Raw genomic sequence first — 21,076 nt, 5'->3', positions numbered from 1 at the left:
CAAAGCTTTCATTTAGAATGGAAGGGCAGATAAAGTGCTTCCCCGATAAGGTCAAGTTCAAGGAGTTCATCATCACCAAGCTCTTATTATATGAAATGTTAAAGGGACTTATCTAAGAAAAAGAAGATAAAAAAATGTGAACAGTAAAAATGACAGCAAACTCACAGATAATAACAACTGCATCTAAAACAAAAACAAAAGCAAACTAAGGTAACAACTAGAACAGGAACAGAATCACAAAAATGGAGATCACACGGTGGGTTATCAACAGGGGAGTGGGAGGGGAAGAGAGGGGGGAAAGACACAGAGAATAAGTAGCATAAATGGTATGTGGAAAATAGACAGGGGGAGGGTAAGAATAGTGTAGGAAATGGCAAAGCCAAAGAACTTACATGTATGACCCATGGACATGAACTATAGGGGGGAATGTGGGAGGGAGATGTTGTGCAGGATGGAGTGGAGTGAAGGGGGAGAAATGGGACAACTGTAATAGCATAATCAATAAATATATTTAAAAAATTATACTGGCGAACACCAGGAAATGACAACCAAGTTTCCATTCTTTCTAACTGGTTATTTTTGGAAAGAGAGACTGGAACTCTAGAAGGAAGTGGCCTGGTTGTGAATAAAAGATTTTATGATCTCCTTTTCATTTTTAAACAAATACATGCATTATGCCATTTTTCTTTTCTTTTCTTTCTTTTTTTTTTGTTTTTTTTTTTACAGTTTTTAAGCTGAGAAAGTGAGCGTGGTTTGGGTGCTGTCACCTGCCCTTTCTTCTCAAGTACCAACCTGCCGTGTGAATCCTGGCTCCCAGTGGCTCCAGTTTTCTTCCAGATTTGCTCCATTGCATATTCATCACCATACCTCCACAGGTAATTTTTTCAAGTCCTTTAACCCCTACATTACCCCGTACCTATTGTTCTTTCCCCTTTCCTTAATCCTTGACTACCTTTACAGAGAAACTCACACTCTTGTCTTTCTAGTCATCCCATCAATTCCTATCACCCTTAAGCCCAAAGCAAAATTACTTCAGTTCTGTTCACATCCCCCAACAAACACATCACTTAACTGCAGCTTTGCCAGCCTTCATTTTACCTATTCTCTAAAATCAAAGCCTTCATTCCATTTCTGTCATACATGATATCTAATAATAGGATTTTTGCCTGAAATCTAAGAATAAATCCTATTGGATTTCCCAATTTTCTATTTTTAAAATTATATTTTATTGATTATGCTATTACAGTGGTCCTAATTGTCCCTCTTTGCCCCCCTCCATGCAGCACCCCCCCCACTCCCTCAGGCAATCCCCACACCATTGTTTATGTCCATGGGTCATGCATATATGTCCTTTAGCTGCTCTATTTCCTATGCTGTACTTTACATCCACATGACTATTCTGTAGCTATCAACTTGTTCTTCTTAATCCCTTCATGTTTTTTGCCCATCTCCCATCTGGCAATCATTACAAAGTTCTCCATCTATGATTCTGTTTCTGTTCTTGTTTGCTTATTTTGTTTTTTAGATTCAATTGTTGATAGATATGTATTGCCATTTTATTGTTCAAAGTTTGATCTTCTTCAATAAGACCCTTTAACATTTCATATAATACTGGTTTGATGATGAACTCCTTTAGCCTCTTCTTGTCTGAGTAGCTCTTTATCTGCCCTTCAATTCTAAGTGATAGCTTTGCTGGATAGAGTAATCTTGGTTGTAGGTGCTTGCTTTTCATCACCTTGAATATTTCTTGCCAATCCCTTCTAGCCTGCAAAGTTTCTTTTGAGATATCACCTGACAGTATTATTGGAACTCCCTTGTAGGTAACTAACTGCTTTTCTCTTTCTGCTTTTAAGATTCTCTTTGTCTTTAACCTTTGCCATTTTAATTATGATGTTATCTTGGTGTGGACCTCTTTGTGTTCACTTTGTTTGGGACTCTTTGCTTTCTGGACTTGTATGTCTATTTCCTTCATCAAGTTAGAGAAGTTTTCTGTTGTTATTTTTTCAAATACGTTTTCAATTTCTTGTTCTCTCTCTTCTCTGTCTGGCACTCCTGCAATGTGAACGTTGGTATGCTTGAAGTTGTCCCAGAAGCTTCTTACACTGTCCTCATTTTTTGGATTCTTTTTTTTCTCACTTGTCTGATTGGATGTTATTTGCTTTCTTAGATTCCAAACTGATAATTTGATTCTGTGCTTCATCCACTCTATTATTGACTCGCTGTAAATTGTTCTTCATTTCAGTTAGTATATCCTTCATTTCTCACTGGTTCTTTTTTATGGCTTCTGTGTCCTTTTTATGCTGTTGAAGTTCTCTCTGAGGTCATTTGCTCTTCCCCTCCATTCACTGAACATCCTTATAACCAGCAGTTTGAACTCTGCATCTGATAGATTTCTTGTCTCCATTTGTTCAGATATTTTTCTGGACTTTTGTTCTGCTCTTTAATTTGGGCCATGTTTCTATGTCTCCTTATTTTGGCAGCCTCCCTGTGTTTGTTACTATGTTGCTATTATTCCCTGGATTGGTAGTGTGGCCTAATATAATAGGTTTCCTGTAGGGTCCAGTAGCACAGCCTCCCCTATCACCCAAGCTGGGTACTCAAGGTGCAACCTTCATGTGGGCTGAGTACACTCTCGTCTTGTAATTGAGCCTTGATTGCTGTTGGGACAGCAATGGGAGGGATTTATGCAGGCCAATCAGCTGCTAGGACTGGCTGTGACCTCTGATCACCAACCTCTGACAACTCTGGTAGATCATCTGTGCAGGGGCCCACTCTACAGAGCAGGACTTACTTCAGCAGGGCTCTGGTGCCCACTGAGTCTACCCATTGAGTGAGTTGCTTATGGAGGTAGTTGAGTACTGGTGCTCTGAAGTAGTCTGTAGCTGTCCACTGAGTGCTCAGGCTTGGGCCATCCTGGGAGGTGCAGGCCAAGGTCTACCACCACCTGTGTTCTGTCTGACGCCCACTGGCATAAGTTACAAAGCAATCTGCAGAAGGCTGCTGCTTGTACTGGACTTGGAGGTGCTCAGTTAAGGCCAAGTTATGAACCAAGACCAGCTGCTACTAGTGTCAGGCCTGGGGCTACTTAGCAAGAGGTACTGGGCTTGCGGAAGCCAGATGCTGCTTGTTTGAGAGGATTTAGGAAAATCTGAAGCATGAGCCAAAACAAGCCATTTGTTTGGAAAAGCCGCTGGAAACAGCTTGGGTGGGCTCAAAATTTGGGTCAGGTGGACTTGAAATTTGAGCCTGAGAGAATTACCACAGTGTGGCAAACAGTGTGAGCCAGGTTGATGTTGACTTAGATATGGTGCCTGCCTCCCAACTTTGTGGGAGGAGGGCTCAGAAAAGGAACAATGGCCTTTGGGAGCAGTTCTGTCTGGGAGAAAGCTGCCCCCAGCACTCACCCTGAGGAGACAATTCAGTTCCTTCCCATATACCTCTGGTGCCTTTGAAGCTGCTGCCCTGGTGCTGGTGCTCAGTGGGAGTGAGCCTTAGTAAGTCTGTGCATGGGCCCTTTAGGAGGAACTGCCTGGGAATCCAGCAGTTTCTGTCTTCCATAGCCTCAATTCCCTCTTGCTTTCATAGCCAGAATTTATTAGGACTTACCTTCCTGCCACTGGAACCCTGGGCTGGGGGGAGGCCTGGGGTGGGGCTGGAATCTCTCACTCCCAAGATATCCCTCCCAATTTTTATCCACTAAATGTGGGTGTGGGACCAGCCCATCCACGTGTTTGCTGCTCCTACCAGTCTAGATGTGGTTTCTTCTTTAATTCCATATCTGGAGGACTTTCATTCAGCTCAATTTCTGGTTTTGAATAATGGTTGTTATGTAGTTTCGCTGTAATTTTGATATGGTTGTGTGATGAGGCAAGCTGTGTTTACCTAGGCTGCCATCTTGGCTGTCTCCCAGATTTCCTGATTTTTGATGATTTCTTTAAAATTTGGTATTTCATGTCTATAATTTTAAAAGAATAAAATTATTCAGGATAGTCTGGATAACCGCCTTATATGTTCATGCTCTGCATTGAATTTTCTTCTTGTAGGAATATGTATTCATTATGTTGATTTTATGGTATGATTATTCCATTGTTTGTTTATTATTTCTACTGTGAACACGTGAATTGTTTTCTTTATCTGGCTTTTAGGAACTATGCTGAGGCTGTTACCTTTAACACAGTTCTCACACTGGGGTCTGAGAACCTATTCCTTTGTAGCTGTAACCAGTTTCAGAATCAGCAGATAATGACTTTGTATACAGTAGATTACTGCCCTTTCCAATGTCTTCTGTTTTTTTAAAAATAACACCTTTATTGAAATATAATACCCAATTAAAGTAGTTTCTAGCATGCTTACAGGGTTTTCCAGTCATCACCCCAATCGGTTTTAGAATACTTTCATTACTCCAAAGGAAACCTTGTACCCATTGTCAAGTCACCTCTCATTTCCCACCAAATGCCCACTCAGTGTCATCCCTAGGTTACAGTTCTGCTTGTTTCACATAAATACAATCAGACAATATGTATGGTCTTTTGTTACTGGTGTCTTTTACTTACCATAATGTTTTCAAGGTTCACCCATGCTGTAGCATGCATCAGTACTTCCTACCTTTTTATTGTTGAATAATATTTCATTGTATGGATATACCACATTTTACTTATCCTTGTATTAGTTGGTGGACATTTGGATTGTTCCACTTTTGGCTATTATGAATAATGTTGCTATGAGTATTTCTGTACAATATTTTTGTATGGCTATGTTTTTATTTCTCATGGGAATTTGCTTAGAAGGGAAATTGTTGGATCATGTGGTAATTCTATGTTTAACTTTTTGAGGAAGTTATAGAATGTTTTGTGAAGAAGCTATGCCATTCTATAGTCAGACCAGCAAAGCACAAGGGTTTCAGTTTCTCCACTTCCTTACTAACATTTTTTATTTTCTGTTTTTATATAGTCATCTAATGGGTATAAGGTATTTCTTTGTGGTTTTGATTTGTATCTCCCTAATAACTAGTAATGTTGAACATCTTTTTATGTGCTTATTAGCCATTTGTGTAGCTTCTTTGGAGAAATATGTATTCAGATTCTTTGTCCATTTTTAAAATTGTTTTTTGCTGTTGTTGAATTATAGGAATTCTTTATATGTTCTAGAATTAATCCCTTATCAGATAGATGGTTGGCAAAAATGTTCTCCCATTCTGTGGGTTGTCTTTTTAGTTTCTTAATACTTCCCTTTGATGCACAGAAGTTTTTAATTTTGAAAAAGTCAAATTTACCTATCCTTGATCTTGTTGCTTATGTTTTTGGTATCACATTTAAGAAACCATTGCCAGATCAAAGATAATAAAAATGTATGCGTATAGCCCTGGCTGGTGTGGCTCAGCGGATCGAGCACTGGCCTGTGAACTAAGAAGTCACTGGTTTGATTCCTGGTCAGGGCACATGCCTGGGTTGCAGACCAGGTCCCCAGATGGGGGTGTGCAAGAAGCAACCACACATTGATGTTTCTCTTTCTCTCTTTCTCCCTCTTTTCCCCCTGTCTAAAACAATAAATAAATAAATAAAAATCTTTGAAAAATGTATGCCTATAGTTTCTTCTAAGAGTTTTATAGTTTTGGTCTTACCTTCAGATCTTTGATCCATTTTGAATTAATTTCTCTATCTGGTGTGAGGGAGGGTTCCAACTTTATTATTTTGCATGTGGATATCCAGTTGTCCCTGCATCATTTGTTGAAAAGGCTATTCTTTTTCCATTGGATTTTCTTGGCATCTTTGTCAAAAATCAATTGGCTGTAAATATGATGCTTCATTTTTTTTATTCTGAATCTTTCCATTCATTTATATTCTATCCTGTGCCAGTACAACATTGTCTTGATTATTTCAGCTTTGTAGTGAGTTTGAAATCAAGAAGTATGTGTCCTCCAACTTTTTTGTTGTTGTTATTCAACATTGTTTTAACTATTCTGGGCTTCTTGAATTTTCATACATATTTTGAGTTCAGCTTGTCAAATTTTATAAAGTAGTCTGTTGGGATTTTTTTAGGGATTGAATTGAATCTGTAGGTGACTTGAGGAATACAGGAAGTCTTCATTTAATGTTGTCAATAGGTTCTTGGAACTGCAGCAAAATGACATATAACAAAACAATTTGACCATAGGTTAATTGACATAAAAAGAGTTAAGTTCCTATATTTCCTCAGTGTTATAATGAAAGGACAGTGAATGAAACGACATTATTTGAGGACTGCCTGTGTTGCTATTTTAACACTATTAGGTCCTCTGACACATAAACATGAATGTTTTTCCATTTTCTCAGGTCTTATTTTTTTCAGCAATATTTCATAATTTTCAGAGTGTAAATTTTATATTTCTTTGTTAAATTTATTACTAATTATCTTATAAATGGATTTGGTTTCAACTTTCATTTTCAAATTGTTTCATAGACATGTGTAGAGATATAGTCGATTTCTATATGGATGTTGTATTCTAAAACCTTCCTGAACTAGGTTATTAGTTTTAATTTCTTTTGCATTTCTTAGGATTTTCCATATACAAGGTCATGTCATATGCAAAAAAAGATAGTTATATTTCTTGCTTTCCCTTTATAGAAATAAATTTTTAAAATTTCATTTCCTTGCTTAATTCCTCAGGCTAAAATCACCAGTAAAATTTTGAATAGAAACTGTAAGGGAGTGCACTGAGTGTTGTGGAAGTAGCTTCTTGGTCCCTTGTTCTCATTACATGGCCTTCAACTTTGGTGCTCCCTTGGGCACCTCAGGCGCCTTGGGCACTGCTGCTACTGCAGCCCCCTGTGGTGGGTTCAGAGGGTTTGAGACAACGTCTATAACAGCAGGTTCTGCATTCAGCTTTTTTTGCTGCAGCTAACACAGGCACTATTGAACTATTCATAACAAAAGTTTTGGATTTAGTACTGGTTTTGGCACAACAGCTGGAACTAGTACTGGTTTAGGTACCGGTTTGGGAACTGGATGGGGATTTGGAGGATTTAATACACAGCAGGGGGAACAAACTGTATTAGGTGGTCTCTGGTCAGCCTACACTGCTCCTGCCCAGTCCAACTCACTGACGCATACTGCAAGTGCTCTTTCTGCTCCAGTGCTGTTAGGAGATGAGAAAGATGGTTTTTGGCACAGTGGAATCAACTGCAGGCCATTTGGGGAACTGAAAAAGGCTATTTCAATAATAACATTTTACCAGTGGAATTCACACAAGAAAGTCCCTTTTGCTGATTTAAAGCAGTAGGTTATAGTTGTATGCCCAATAATAAAGATGAAGATGTGCTAGTGGTTTTAGTTTTCAACAGAAAAGAAACAGATACTTGAAGCCACCAACGGTAATTGGTAGATTCATTGCCTAAAGTGTTGGGAGGAAAGCAGGCCCTTACAGTAAATGTAGAGGGTAGGAAACATTGCCAGATGGTCAGACAGAAGTTGTCAGTTATGTTGTTAAATGTTCTCCAAGTGCTACTTCAAGAAGTGTTCCAGCTGCAACACTATATGCTTATTTGAACAAACCAGTATAAAAACACAACTGCAATGACTTGGTGTAACACTGTCTATGACTAGAACAGAACTTTCTCCTGCACAGATCAAACAGCTTTTACAGAATCCTCCTGCTGGTGTTGTTGATCTTGTTATCTGGGAACAATCTAAATTGGATCACCCTTGTTCTGAAAACTTAATCCTGTACCAATGGGGGTTTCAAAGAACTTCTTAGAAGACTGAAGATTCAAGATCAGATGGCTAAGCAGCATAAGACCAGATTAGATATATCTGAAGAGATTACAGAAGAATCCAACTTGTACTGGCCGAAATTGCACAGTACAAGAGGAAACTCATGGGCCTTTTCCACAGAACCTTACAGGTCCTAATTAAACAGGAGATTCAGAGGAAGAGTGGGTATGCCAGCCAAGCTGATGAAGATCAGCTTCAGGTTCAGCTAGATACAATTCATTGTGAATTGAATGTACCTACTCAGTTTTAGGGCTGGCTAAATGAACTGATGTTTCAAATCAGGATGCAGAATCATTTTGGAGCAAACAGTCAAATCTGAAGAAAGATCTGCTACAAGAAGTCAGGCAGCTTTTGAAACAAGAACAGGAAGCCTTAGCCACTTGATTAGCATCATAAAAGATGATCTAGAACATATAAAAGTTGGTAGAATATGGTCGAATGAAGCCACCCACGCTGGAGGTGGTGTCTTTAGTTGACAGATCACAACTTCTGTTAAAGGTTTGCAAACTGTATCTTCTTGCCACATCAGGCCTATATCTTCCTTGCGAAATCAGACCTTCTCTAAGAATGAAACTGACTACATGGAAAAAAAATGAAAAGAAAAAATCCTCTCCTGGCTTGGTTTTTGAGAAGGTTACTGACAAAATATTGTTCTTTAACAAAATTAACTAATTAAACATAATAGAAACAGAAGCACAGATACATGGAACAGCTGTTGGAGGGGAGTTGGGGTGCAGACTGCATGAAAGCAGCAGAAGGAAGTAGCCAAAACACACATATACATGACCCATGGACACGGACAGTGGTGTGGGGATTGCCTGAGGGGTGGGGGGCTGGTTGGAGGTGGGCAATGGGAGAAAAAGTGGGGGTAGCTCTCAGCATAAACAATAAAATACAATTAAAAATGTTCTTCAGATTTTTTTTTGTCTTTAAAAAGGGACATTTATTGATGAAATAGTTGAAGAGTCTAGGGCTTTATACACAGATGGATCTTGGTGCTCAAATGATGTATGAAGAATGCATGGGTTTTTCTTTTTTTCTGTCTTTTGTTCTGCCTTCATATCTGTTCAATTCCCAGGAAGCTTCTCTGTTCATGGTGGCAAGAGGACCACCCACAGCTACAGGCTGTCACCCTTATTAGTTAAGCAATCTCAGTTTTGAAAAAAACTCCTTCAACTAACTTCTCACAGCCTCTCCATGGTTCCAACAAGTATTGCTGATAGAGATATTAGCCCAGTTTGGATTATTATTTCCCTTCTTGACCTAATTACTATGACCTGGGGTGGGCACTATTGAACTTATGAACTAGAATAAAGACAAGTGTCTCCAAAAAGAATGATTAAAGTGTTATTGATAGAAAATAGGAGAATAAGTTGAGTGATAAAAATTACAGATGACAACAGATTTGAAATAAGTCACTTCACAGTTCTTCAAAGACAGCCTTTAAAAGATTACTTTGATAAGTACATAATTACCAGAAATATGTACTATTGTACATTTTTACAACAGCATTTTTCTTAAAAAATCAATGTTTAATGATTATTCTCCATTGAGCCTATACTCTGCTTTCCATAGCAAGCAAATACGCAACATCTATTTTGCACATAAAATGTGTGACTACTTGGCTGTTTGAAATTTGTACTTCAGAATATAAATATATATCAGTTTTTACATTTGCGAATTCATCTGTGGGAGAAGTAAAGAAAATACAAGAATGTTTAATGATTAATGTGATTTTCTTTCCATTCTATAAAGATTTAAAAATATATTGTTTTATTATTTTACTTATTTGGAATTTATAGAACACACTTAAAGAATTAGGATATAACAAAATTATATTTTTCATTTTTGCAACTTTTCACTTTTTAAACCCTTTTATCTCTAAAGAATATGAAAACAAATTATTGATTGTAATTACTTTTATATAATTCTTTGTGGTGCTTTATTTGGTTCTGAGAGAATGACTGTTCATGTTTATACAAGTATTAAATTATAATTACAACTCAAAAAAAAACTGTAAGGGTTGATGCACATCTTTTTTTTTTCTAATTGTAGGGAGAGAATATTCAATCTTTTATCATTAAGTATTATTTTAGCTCTGGTTTTAAATTATATGCCCTTTATTTGGTTGAGGAAATTCCCTTTTATTCCTGGTTTAAGGTTTATTTTTTTTTTTTCATGATTGGGTGCTGAGTTTTGTTACTTTTTTATATCAAAATTATCATAGTTTTTGTCTTTTAGTTTATTGATAAGTTATGTTGTATTTATTTTTGGATATTAAACCAACTTTGTGTTCCTGGTATATATCCTACTTGCTTATGATATAAAATTGTTTTTATACTGTGATGAATTCAATCAGCTATTATTTTGCTGAGAATTTTCAAATCTGTATTTATAAGAAATACTGGTCTGTAGTTTTCTTGTGATATCTTTTCCTGGTGTTGGTATCAGGGTAATATTACATTGAGAAAGAGTGAGAAACATTCCCTCCAATTCATTTTTATTTTTGGAAGACTTTGTGAAGATTTTTTTTTATCTTCATCTGAGCACATTATTTTTCATTCCTTTTAGAGAGAGAGGAAGGGAAAGAGAAATATCGATGAGAGAGAGAAGCATCAATTGGTTGCCTCCCATATGTGTCTGGACCAGGGGTCACATGTGCCTGCACCCTGACTAGGTATTGAACCTGCAACCTAGGTATGTGCCCTGACTAGGAATTGAACCTACAACCTTTTGGTTATAGGATGCTGCTCCAACTAACTGAGCCACACTGGCCAGGGCTGAAAAAATGGTATTAATTCCTCTTTAAATGTTTGCTGAAATTTACCAGTGAAGCCATCTGGCCCTGGGATTTCCTTTGTGGATAGTTTTTTTTGATTACTAATTTGATATCTTTACCTGTTATAGGCCTATTCATATTTTTTATTTCTTCTTGAGTCAGCTTTGGTAGTTTGTGTCTGTTTCATCTTAATTATATAACTTGTTGGCATACAGTGGATTTTAGGAGTCTCTTATAATCTTTTATATTTCTGTAAGGTCAGTAGTAATGTCTTTGCTTTCATTCCTGATTTTAATAATTTGAGTCTTTTCACCTTTTTTTTTTCTTTTTGGTTAGTTGAACAAAATGTTTCTTTTGGTTAATATTTTCAAAGAAACACTTTTTGGGTTTATTGATTCATCCTTATTACATTTATATTCATTATTTTATTAATTTTTCCATAGTTTTTCTTTCTTTGGGTTTAGTTTGCTTTTTTTCTCTATTAAGGTGGGGAAATTACATTACTGATTTGAGATCTTTTTTCTAATTCAATGTAGTTGTTTATAGCTATATTTTCCCTTTAAGTACTGCTTTGGTTGCACATCCTCAATGTCTTTTTGACATTTTTCTGCTCTCTTGGCATTTTTGTCATCTTTTCTTCAGTTTCTCCCTACTCACTTTACTGCTTCTTTGTGACCCCTTTGCTGCCTGGTCCTTACTGAAAATAGCCTGAGACTTTTGCACTGGCAAGTGTGTTAAATGCTTGGTCATATATTGTCTTACTAAACTCCACAGCAGCTCTGTGAGGAAATTAGTGCTATTATCACCATTTTGTAGCTTCTGTTGGGTAAGCACCAAGTTTGCATATTATTTGGAGGTTTTTCTTTTGTTTTGTTTTAACAAATACTTGTAAAATGAATGAATGAATCTGAGGTGGAAGAATATGAAGATCAGTATGGAGCTATTACCCCAGACCTAGCTCATAAATTCAGTGAACTTCTATACCCTTTCACCTGCCTGTCTCCTGTGCATCCTTCAGGTTCCTATTCCCATGCCAACTCCTTAGGGAAGTTGTTCCTGATACCCAAGGGTGGATAGACTCCTTTAAACCTCTCTTTTGCCACACTCCTGTGATATAATTTATTAAATCTTTGTGAAATTATCTTTTTGATGTCTGTCAGCTCCACTTGATCCTAAGTTCTACAAGAACAGAGGCCCTGCCTTAGATCTGTCCTCTGCACAGCTGTTTGCTGGCCCAGAGCCCGGAGCCCGGCTTTTAGAGGAAGTTCAATAGAGATTTCTTGGACAAATGAATTATAGTACCCACAAATTATTCTTTTTTATGTTTTATCTTTATTTTCTATATCTGGTTACCAGTCTAATAATGGAGAAATGTTAGCTTGGCTAAGAAATATTCATCAAAACACAGAATGAATGTGAGCTTCAGACCAAGAGATTTTCAGATACAGAGCTTGCTAAAACATGTTCCCTTCCAGCTAAATGCTTACCCTCCAGTCTGGAGCTAAAGCACCATAATATAAGCAAGGCTGAGTGAGGACTCTGCCTTCAAAGCACAAAGAAAACCTCATTCTGATGATGCAGAGAGAAGTTTCATGCTAGATTTTATAGACCATTGCATTTTTTAAAACACAGAACAATTTATCATAATTCTACGCTCTTGAATTGACCATAAGGATCTCATGAGCATTTAATAGCCTAATTGAACTCGTCAGCAGGCTTTCTCTCAGTCTTTTACTGTTAATGAACTTCCTGACATTTGTCTATATTCTCTTTTAGCATTGATGTTTCTTCAGTTTCTTGGTAGGTTTAGGATTCCAAAGTGCATATGAGAACAGCTAAGTGTTTAAGTGGACTTGTAGGCATGTGTATGTGGTGAAACCAGGAGACAGATGTACAGTCCTGGTCTTTGATCATTCACTGTGCACAGTCATTCCCCTCCATGGATAATACGTTTAATATTTTTTCTGGCCTCAGAAAATGACTGATTATTAGTCCTCAGTTACTCTAACATTCGAAAAGTGAAAGCCTACTGCCTTTCAGTGGTTGTCTGGAGGAAATGGGTTTCATGCTTTATATTATCATGTAATTTGTACACTTCAGCTAAAACAAAATTTGGATGTTGCTTAATTTTCTACTGTTGTGTGTTATATTACCTCTCTTACCAAAGAAGGGGCAGGATGAAAGATATAATCTGTACATGAGGAAAGTACATTTATTTCTGGATTTGGGGTGATGTTTGTGATGAATACAAACCCCATTGTACTCCATTTTAATTACTGCTGATAGTAGTTTATTTTTTCTTGGCACTGCTTGCCTCCTTATGATTCATAAATAAGAAGCACTTATAACTGTTTTAAATTTAATGAACGAAAGGACTCTCCAAGCTTTTTTGTTGACTATCAACTCTTGCTTGAGTTGAGACAGCTCACCCCATGACCTGAGTGGTGCCACCCTACTGCTACACGCTTTCTGCCCAGGCAGTCTGCAGGGTGAGTGAGGTGGCTGTGATACTTTGGGTTGCATCGCAGCCTCATCTCTCACTGTCCCCGCCAAGATGGGGACATTGCATTCCCTGATTCCTTCTGTGTTTCCAGTTTCTTCATTGTGCAAAAGGGACAATGACACCAATTCTGCAAGGTGGTGAGGATTTCATGAGTTAATATGGACAGTGAATAAATATTAATAGTCTTTCCACTCCATTGCTTCCCTGCCCACTGCTCATAAAAAAATAAATCACATATTGTGAGTAGTGCATTGGGTATTTACAAAACTTCAGGAAAAACAATGGAGACATTCTGTGACTGTGTATGTGTGCCTGAGTGTGTGTCGGGGGAGTTAATTGCCATGTCTCCCTCAGCTTTCCTTGATTCTGCCTCCCTTGGGAAGACTCGGCATTTTTCCTCTAGATAGATGGTACATATATGAGCAAAGATGAGTAGATTGTCTGCCCCTTTAGAAATTGAGGATTGGATTTAGAATTTAAGAATTTTTTTAAAAGATTTTATTTATTTATTTTTAGAGAGGGGAAGGGAGGGAGAAAGAGAGGGGGTGAAACATCAATATATGGTTGCCTATAGTGCACCCCATAATGGGGACATGGCCTGCAACTCAGGCATGTGCCCTGACTGGGAATCAAACCAGCTATGTTTTGGTTCTCAGGCCTGCACTCAGTTCACTGAGCTACACCAGCCAGGGCTGAATTTATGAATTTTTTAAGTGGCATTTGAATGTTGGGAGAGTGAAAGCAAACTATATAACTTCAATTGGTTTTTTTTAGCTATCATCAGAGGGTAAAGTGATCTCTTTCAATATATATTTTAAATTAATTCTCTCAAACATCTGGTTCCTTTGCTAGGTGCTTTCTGGTTGATAGTTGGAGCTCTCAAGCAATATGCCGGAGCAGAGCAATGATTACCGGGTGGCTGTGTTCGGAGCAGGTGGTGTGGGCAAGAGCTCCTTAGTCTTGAGGTTTGTGAAAGGCACATTCCGGGAGAGCTACATCCCTACTGTGGAAGACACCTACCGGCAGGTCATCAGCTGTGACAAGAGCATCTGCACATTGCAGATCACAGACACTACAGGCAGCCACCAGTTTCCCGCCATGCAGAGGCTGTCCATTTCTAAAGGGCATGCCTTCATCCTGGTGTACTCCATCACCAGCCGGCAGTCCTTGGAAGAGCTCAAACCCATTTATGAACAAATATGTGAGATCAAAGGGGATGTGGAGAGTATCCCCATTATGCTAGTGGGGAACAAGTGTGATGAGAGCCCGAGCCGTGAGGTGGAGTGCAGTGAGGCAGAGGCCCTGGCCCGCAAGTGGAAGTGTGCTTTCATGGAGACCTCAGCCAAGCTCAACCACAACGTGAAGGAGCTCTTTCAGGAGCTGCTCAACCTGGAGAAGCGCAGGACCGTGAGCCTACAGATCGATGGGAAAAAGAGCAAGCAGCAGAAAAGGAAAGAAAAGCTCAAGGGCAAATGTGTGCTCATGTGAATGCCCTTCTCGTGTCCCGTGTCATCTCGCCTTCCCCCTTCCCCATGAAACCCACCATCGTAAGGGTAGCATGTAAGATGCCCATATGTTATATATTGCATTTTGATTGAGATGTGCCCTATTGTGCTTAAGAGGGCATTTCACACCACCAACAATAAGCCCCAACCTCCCACCCCTGTTCGGAATCAGGGAATCTGCCAGATGGTTAAAATAAAAACCAATATGCTCTGCTTCACAGGGAGCTGAGAGGTGCCAGCATTCTCTGAAGGTATCATGTGCCATTAGGAGGTAGCATGAGCTGAGGGGAGCCACTGTCACCTGCATGTGTGCCTGAGCATGTTCACCTGGAGCCGCAGGTGCTACCACAGACCAGGCCTTTCCCTCTGCTCAGAAGCCAGTGCCTCCTTGGGGAACGGGAGAGGCTGGAGGAAGTGAAAAGACCAGGCCAAAGTGGCTTTATTTCATGGTTCTTTGGCTGGATTAAAATAGAATAACAGCCTCCCCCAGAGGATGTTCACTCCAATTCCCAGCTGACCTGTGCGCCTTGCTTCCCAGAGGGGCTGTGTTCACCTCACTAGACCTAGTTAGCAGCTATTGGTTTAACTTTTTAGAGAGTTTCTTTTCACACACAATGATGAGCTCACTACAAGTGTGCTGCTCTGTCAGGGATTCTTCAGTGTGTGAGTGAGGATATTGTGACTTTATGAACACCCTGTACTACTCCTATGTTAGACTTAAGGATATTATGTGTTTAAGTTTCCTTCCTTTAACCCATGAAGGATATAACTCTTCCAGCCCTCAGATTTTAAACAAAAGCTATTAAATAGACATTTCTCTTTTCCTGCAAGATGGATTTCTTCTTTTAAATGACTTGATGTGTATCCAGCTGGGCAACAGCTGACAAAGACCATCTGAAGACCAGAGGCACATTCGTTTTTTAAGTGACACAGACACGAGTAGGCCATACTTTGCACCTTAATGAAATATTTTCAAACAAGTTCTTCACTGTGTTTCAATGACCTATCTACAACAGGATATTTCTGGAAAATGTCTTCAAGTAATAGGAGATTATCTTGCATTTTCCATTATAAATGTCTCCTAAGAGCTGTTCAATGCAGTGTTCACTCGGGAAACAATTATCTTTTTCTCCTAATGATCACATGTGCATCCTAATCCTTCAAACTGAATTACAGCCACTGTTGGTTCCTGCCTGCTGGCATGCAGACAAGATGGTTGGAGACAGGCAGGACACAGCCCACCGCCTTCAATTGCTCTGCTATCCTGGAGTCTGGTTTGGCTCTGCTTCCTGAAAATTCCCATTGACAGAGCCTGTTGAGTTCTCCTATCTGCTTGAGTGAGCATAACCCATGCTGGCTCCGATTACAGAACCTTCCTTGCAGCAGTCCTTCCTGTGGCCCACAGGGAGTTCCCTGGCTGTGGACAGCAGCACCAGCTTGGGGAGAGTTGTCAAATGTGGGATGATTTCATGCACACCATGTGGGTCTCCTCACATGGCACCTGCCCCTCCTGAGTAGGGCTGAGGCAGCAGCAACTTGGCAGCTCCTGCTCTCAGCAAATCCTAAATTTACACCCTCTGGTTAAATTGTCCTTGCCTCTGTCTCATTCTCTCTACTCTTCTAATTATTCCCCCTTGGGATAGGTTTAGTATGTGGGATTTGCTTTGAGAATCATTTGCTCTGTGGTCTTCCCACCACTGTGGCCTCTGAGAACAAATCCTGAGCAGGGAGGGTGTGGAAGGAGCCTGGGCATCAGCAGGGGTACCCAGAACCCCTCTCCAGGCCCTATCGAAGGCCTAATGGGTGTGCCGCCTGCGGGCTTGTCCTGTTCCAAGTGGCTGACCCACCACCCTCACAGTGAGATTGAGTTGGTGGATTTTCTAGGACATTTGTGTTTCAACTTATCTCTATATTTTTTCTATTTCTATAATCAGAGAAATGTAATCATTTTTTAATTTGGCTATGGGTTAATTGGAAAAAGAAACAGGACTTAATGGCCAGAGTAGAATTCAGAGTCTTGCAGGGGCACTTTGCCAGCAGTAAAACGGGTGGTCTCCCACAGGCTGCCATGTCCATGAGGCTTCCGGTGTGTGCTCTCCCTGCCAGCCATCCGGTTCCCACCCATACAGGTCAGAATTGCTTTTTGCCCTCTCAAGCCGGGATCTACATTCTTAAGTGCTTAGAGCTTCATCAATACGAGAACCTTGTCATTAGTGAAAATTCGATCTCATTCAGGGCACATTTTGTTCCTCTTCATTTTGCCTGTGAGTTTACAGAAAGGCTATTGATGCTCCAGTCATGGGTCCTTGTTCTACGATCATTTTCTATGAACATTAACTGATAGTATTGTGATCATGGCAAATAGTCTTTCAGGAGTTCCCCAACTCTGGTTCAGGCTTTGAGGAGTTAGTGCCACTGAATTGGATGTTGTTAGCGTTTATGTGGCCCCATCCCAAATATGTAGTTGTGGTTCTTGAGGATGCACCCTGCATTGCATATGGGCACAGAAGTTTTGACTTAGCAGAGTAAATTAAAAACTCAAAATATTGCTTTGAAGATAGCACTCTGGAAATAAGCATGGGGCTCCAAGGCATTCCCTTCTGTCCCTGCCAGTCCATCCTCCATACAGTGACAAGCCATGGGCATGCCCTGGGCATGCCGGCAATACAGCAAGACTAGTACAAGAGCAATATCGAATTGTTCACCAGATCAAAATTATATCTATAACAACATATATCTAATTTATCTTCCTGCATTTTTGAAGTATAAAGTAGCACATTGTACGTATCCATAAGTTAGTATATTTGTTTCACTGTTTGTAATATTTCAGAAATGCTCATTCCTTATAGAATAAAAAATATATTACATATTTAAAAAGTCACTCTGTGATAATTATTTTTTCAAAATGTGTAATGTGTTGCTCCTACATCAGCTCTCTGGAAGTATCCATAACTCATGGGAGACATGTCAGCCCTCAAAGCCCCATCCTGGAATTCAGAACCCCACGAAAACAACTGTGGACAGAGTGTTTATAGAGCATGACTTTTATATGTGTGGGATGTCAATGCATATATTTATACTTAAGGTGTATTTATTGTTACACTTTCATTATCTGTTATATTTTACTTATTCTTCAGTGATAAATATTGCCCTTGCATTCAAGTTTCTAGTGGCCAGTGATGTTCTGAGAATAATGAAATATTAAAATAAAGCTTTAGTTCTAACACCCTGGCTGGAAGACGGTGATGTTTCTTATTCTTCAGGGTGCAGCCTGCCCGTGATGGTCATGACCTCATTCTCCTGCAGCCGCTCTTCTGTGATTCTGGACCAGAGAGGAGATTTAGCCTCTGTGCAAGCCTGGGATTGATTGCCTTCAGCAGCTGCCCTGTGGTGTTCACAGGAAGTTTTCTCAGCTGGTCCCTGTTGCTGGGCTGACAGGGTGCTCCAATCTAGCTCAAAATAGGAGTGCAATATCTCCCTCTCCCCAACTCCTCACAAGAGCCTGGCTATTGAGGGATGGCGGCAGAGGCCCTGGCACTGTTTTGGACAGTTTCTGCTTGACACCCTTGGTCCTCATCCCTCCTCCTCAACGCTAACATCACATAAAACTGACTTTTGGTAACACTGGAAAATAGATACAAAACTATAAGCAAAGCAAAATCCTTCCTGGGCCACTGAATAGCTAGGTGACAGTGGGTGGGTTCCTAACCTCACTGGCTTATGCCAAACGAGAACTGTACATCTGCAGCTTGGTCAGCCCTGAGGGTCAATTAATGATAAAGCACAAAGCACTTAGAGCTGTCTTGTCACATATTAAGCTTTCAAAGGAAACAAGAAACCTTTGACTAAGTAGGACTCTGGAAAGTCAGACAGTGTGAAAGTTAATCTGCGCAGATACAACAGTTAAGCAGAAACTTAGGTTCTTTCACCTTCTTGAACAGCTTTCCGATCTTGCTCTTAGCATATCCCCACCCCAGGTTGTTACATTATTCAGGGTTCTCCATTAGGCTCCATTAAAGGGCATCCTGTCCAGTACTTATCAAGCTTTAATGTGCAAATAAAGCACTTGAGGACATTGTGATTCAGCACAATCCACAGGGCTGGTGGTGCCTGGAAATCTGAATTTCTAGTGGGCTCCTAAGTGATGCTGATACTATGGTCCAAAGACCGCGCTTTGAGTAGCAAGGCTGTGATCTACTTGCATTGCACCTTTGTGGCCCATTGGAGCCACCTGGTGGAGTCTTGAAATGTATTGATATCCAGGCCCCAGCCCAGAAATCATGATTTAAGCAGGTCTACAATGTGGCCTTGGCTTCAGGGTGTTTAAAACTTCCCAGGCAACTGAACTGTAGAATAAAATTTGAGAACAATTGCTGTTAAGCAAATTTCACTGGGAATGCCTGCCAACTCCCTAAATGGAGTTCTCCTTTAATGAATGTTTTCCAAGCAGCAAATTGGTGAAATTGGCATGAGGGTCCTGGGCCCCTCTATGTACACCATCTTCCAACATTGGCATGCAGAGAAAATTGTAATGTAGATCTTGCCACCACCCCACCTAGAAGGGTGACCTCACTGGTCTTCAGCCTGAGCCCTAAACTGTCTGGAGTGCTCTGTTCTGATCCAGCCCAAACGCAGCACAGCACATGTGCTGTTAAGGGCTCTGCAGACCTGCTCTTGCCCTTGACACCTTACATGAATGCAGGTCAGGGGTCAGAAATTCTCACCTGCAGGCTGGCTGAGACCTGAGGCAGCTGCTCTGTCCTGCTGAAACCAGAAAAGACACTGGTGTTCGGGCTGCCTGTCACTACCAAACCCAATAAGCAATGACAGTGACTGAATTGTCATGGGTGCTTTATTCAGATGGCCATCGATCTGAAAAGATGGGTTCAAACCCTAACAGACCATCTTGTCTTCTCTTTCCAGGTCAGACATTTTGTAACAGGGAATAAACAAGGTGTGGTGAGGGCTTTGAGATTCAGGGAGGACTGGGTGAAAGAAGCCGCAACATTCCTGTCCTGAGCAGTTAGCTGTTCCCAGGGGTGGGTGGTCATTTGTCTCCCCCTGGAACACAAAGGCCCAGATGCCTCCAGTTGTCCCCAGGTGGCAATCTTTAGCAGTGTCCCAGGAGGTCAGCTGTTTTCCCAGGAGCCAGGACGGGCCTTATCTGTAGTTTCTGAAACAAAAGCTTTAACATATACATTACTTGCTAGACTTATAACTTTTTACCTTAAGCTAAAATTTTCCAACTCTTGAGTCCCCTATCACTACCAGTGTCCTGCTCCAGAGTGGGGCAGGGTCTCACCTGCCTTCCTATTTTCACAGTTCTCCATTTCTCTCAGTTACTTTCCCAGTCCATTACTTTAACTCTAGGCCTTTGTCCACCCCTGTATACAAGTCATTGATGACCCAGAGGGGCAAGCATCTGCCTCAGATATTTTAATACAACTTCTACAGTCATAAGGATAATAGTTAATCATTTTTTTAAATTGTTTTGCTCTTAGAATTCCTCACACTCTTTGCCTTAAGCAAATGGAGGGGTTTAGCCTGAGGTTAGGAACACAAGTAAATCCCCTGCCTTCCAGGAACTTGTATAAGGAGGGCAGCCTAGGGGCCCCTAAAAAGCTATGGAGATAGGTCCAGTCATAAAAAATGTCAGGTAAAGCTTCTGGTGTTTTACTCGGGGCAACGAAGGGAAGTAAAGTAGATGTGAAAGGTTTATTGCCCTCTGATCAAGGTTAGGATTATGTTCTTTTCTCTCTGTCTAATAAGAACACATTAACTTTCAAGAAGTACCTCTTGAAAATACCAACTTGTTAGCACTCAGTGTGCATGTTTGCACACATGCATGGAACCATCAGAATGAGGTATTATAAAGTATCCCTACCACCCCATGTGACAAGCATGGGTATGTACCAGGAGCTCAGAGGAAGATGAGGAAATGGGCTGGTTTAAGATATCATTGTCACTGTGAAACTTGCACCGTGCAGTTACAAAGTCCATATTTCAAAATCCACAACTTTGGTCATGCTGTTTACTCTCCTCAGAAATCCCTTCTCTCTGTCTCCCTGCCCCATTCCACTTATTAAACTGTTTTCCTATATTAAAGCTCTCATCCAATGAACTCCTCTATAAAGCCTTCCCCAGTCATTTAAATCAAAAGAATTTTCGCCCTCTTCAGAATTGCTCTTGATTCTTGTTTTTCTGTCTTTATGGCTCTTCCAACATATTTCGTTTTGCAGACGTAGTTTTTGCTTATGTCCTGATTTATTCCATACCATTTAACCTAAAGTCATTGGTAACCTAAACTGGACTTGCTAGAATGAGGAGCAAACCCCATCTAAATGATAATGGTAGGATTCTGTGCAGTTCTTCAAACAGGCCCATTCTGCCCACACTGGCATGGGGTTGTACTTCCTGGCACCCTTGTTGTTGAGGAGGCTCTGACCTTTCTGGCTGAGGAGTTGTGAGTGGGATAAAACATTTCATTGCCAATGAAAGGCCCTTCAGTGTCCTCCTTTCCTTGTCCCTCAGGAGCAACAA

At 40.2% G+C, this 21,076-nt stretch overlaps 1 protein-coding gene and 1 pseudogene across 8 annotated transcripts in view; both read left to right on the top strand.

The window, feature by feature from the left end:
* The window catches only part of DIRAS2 (DIRAS family GTPase 2), a 32,256-nt gene extending 14,501 nt beyond the window's left edge, over positions 1-17,755 (top strand). For 6 of the 8 annotated variants that reach the window (XM_024563362.3, XM_045197706.2, XM_045197705.2 and 3 more), the window contains 2 exons: positions 727-875; positions 13,884-17,755. In XM_024563362.3, coding sequence (XP_024419130.1) covers positions 13,920-14,519 — 600 coding nt within the window. In that variant the 5' untranslated portion in view covers positions 727-875; positions 13,884-13,919 and the 3' untranslated portion in view covers positions 14,520-17,755. The remainder of the gene's footprint in view (positions 1-726; positions 876-13,883) is intronic. The other 2 variants (XM_053925570.1, XM_053925569.1) reach the window with 1 other exon arrangement.
* LOC112307272 (nucleoporin p54 pseudogene) lies at positions 6,737-8,225 on the top strand (annotated as a pseudogene).
* Positions 17,756-21,076: the final 3,321 nt, after the last annotated feature.

Source organism: Desmodus rotundus, chromosome 1, assembly GCF_022682495.2.
Source record: "Desmodus rotundus isolate HL8 chromosome 1, HLdesRot8A.1, whole genome shotgun sequence".
NCBI classification, from domain to species: Eukaryota; Metazoa; Chordata; class Mammalia; order Chiroptera; family Phyllostomidae; genus Desmodus; species Desmodus rotundus.
Note: the sequence above shows the minus strand (reverse complement) of the source record. Positions and strands in the feature narration are given on the sequence as shown.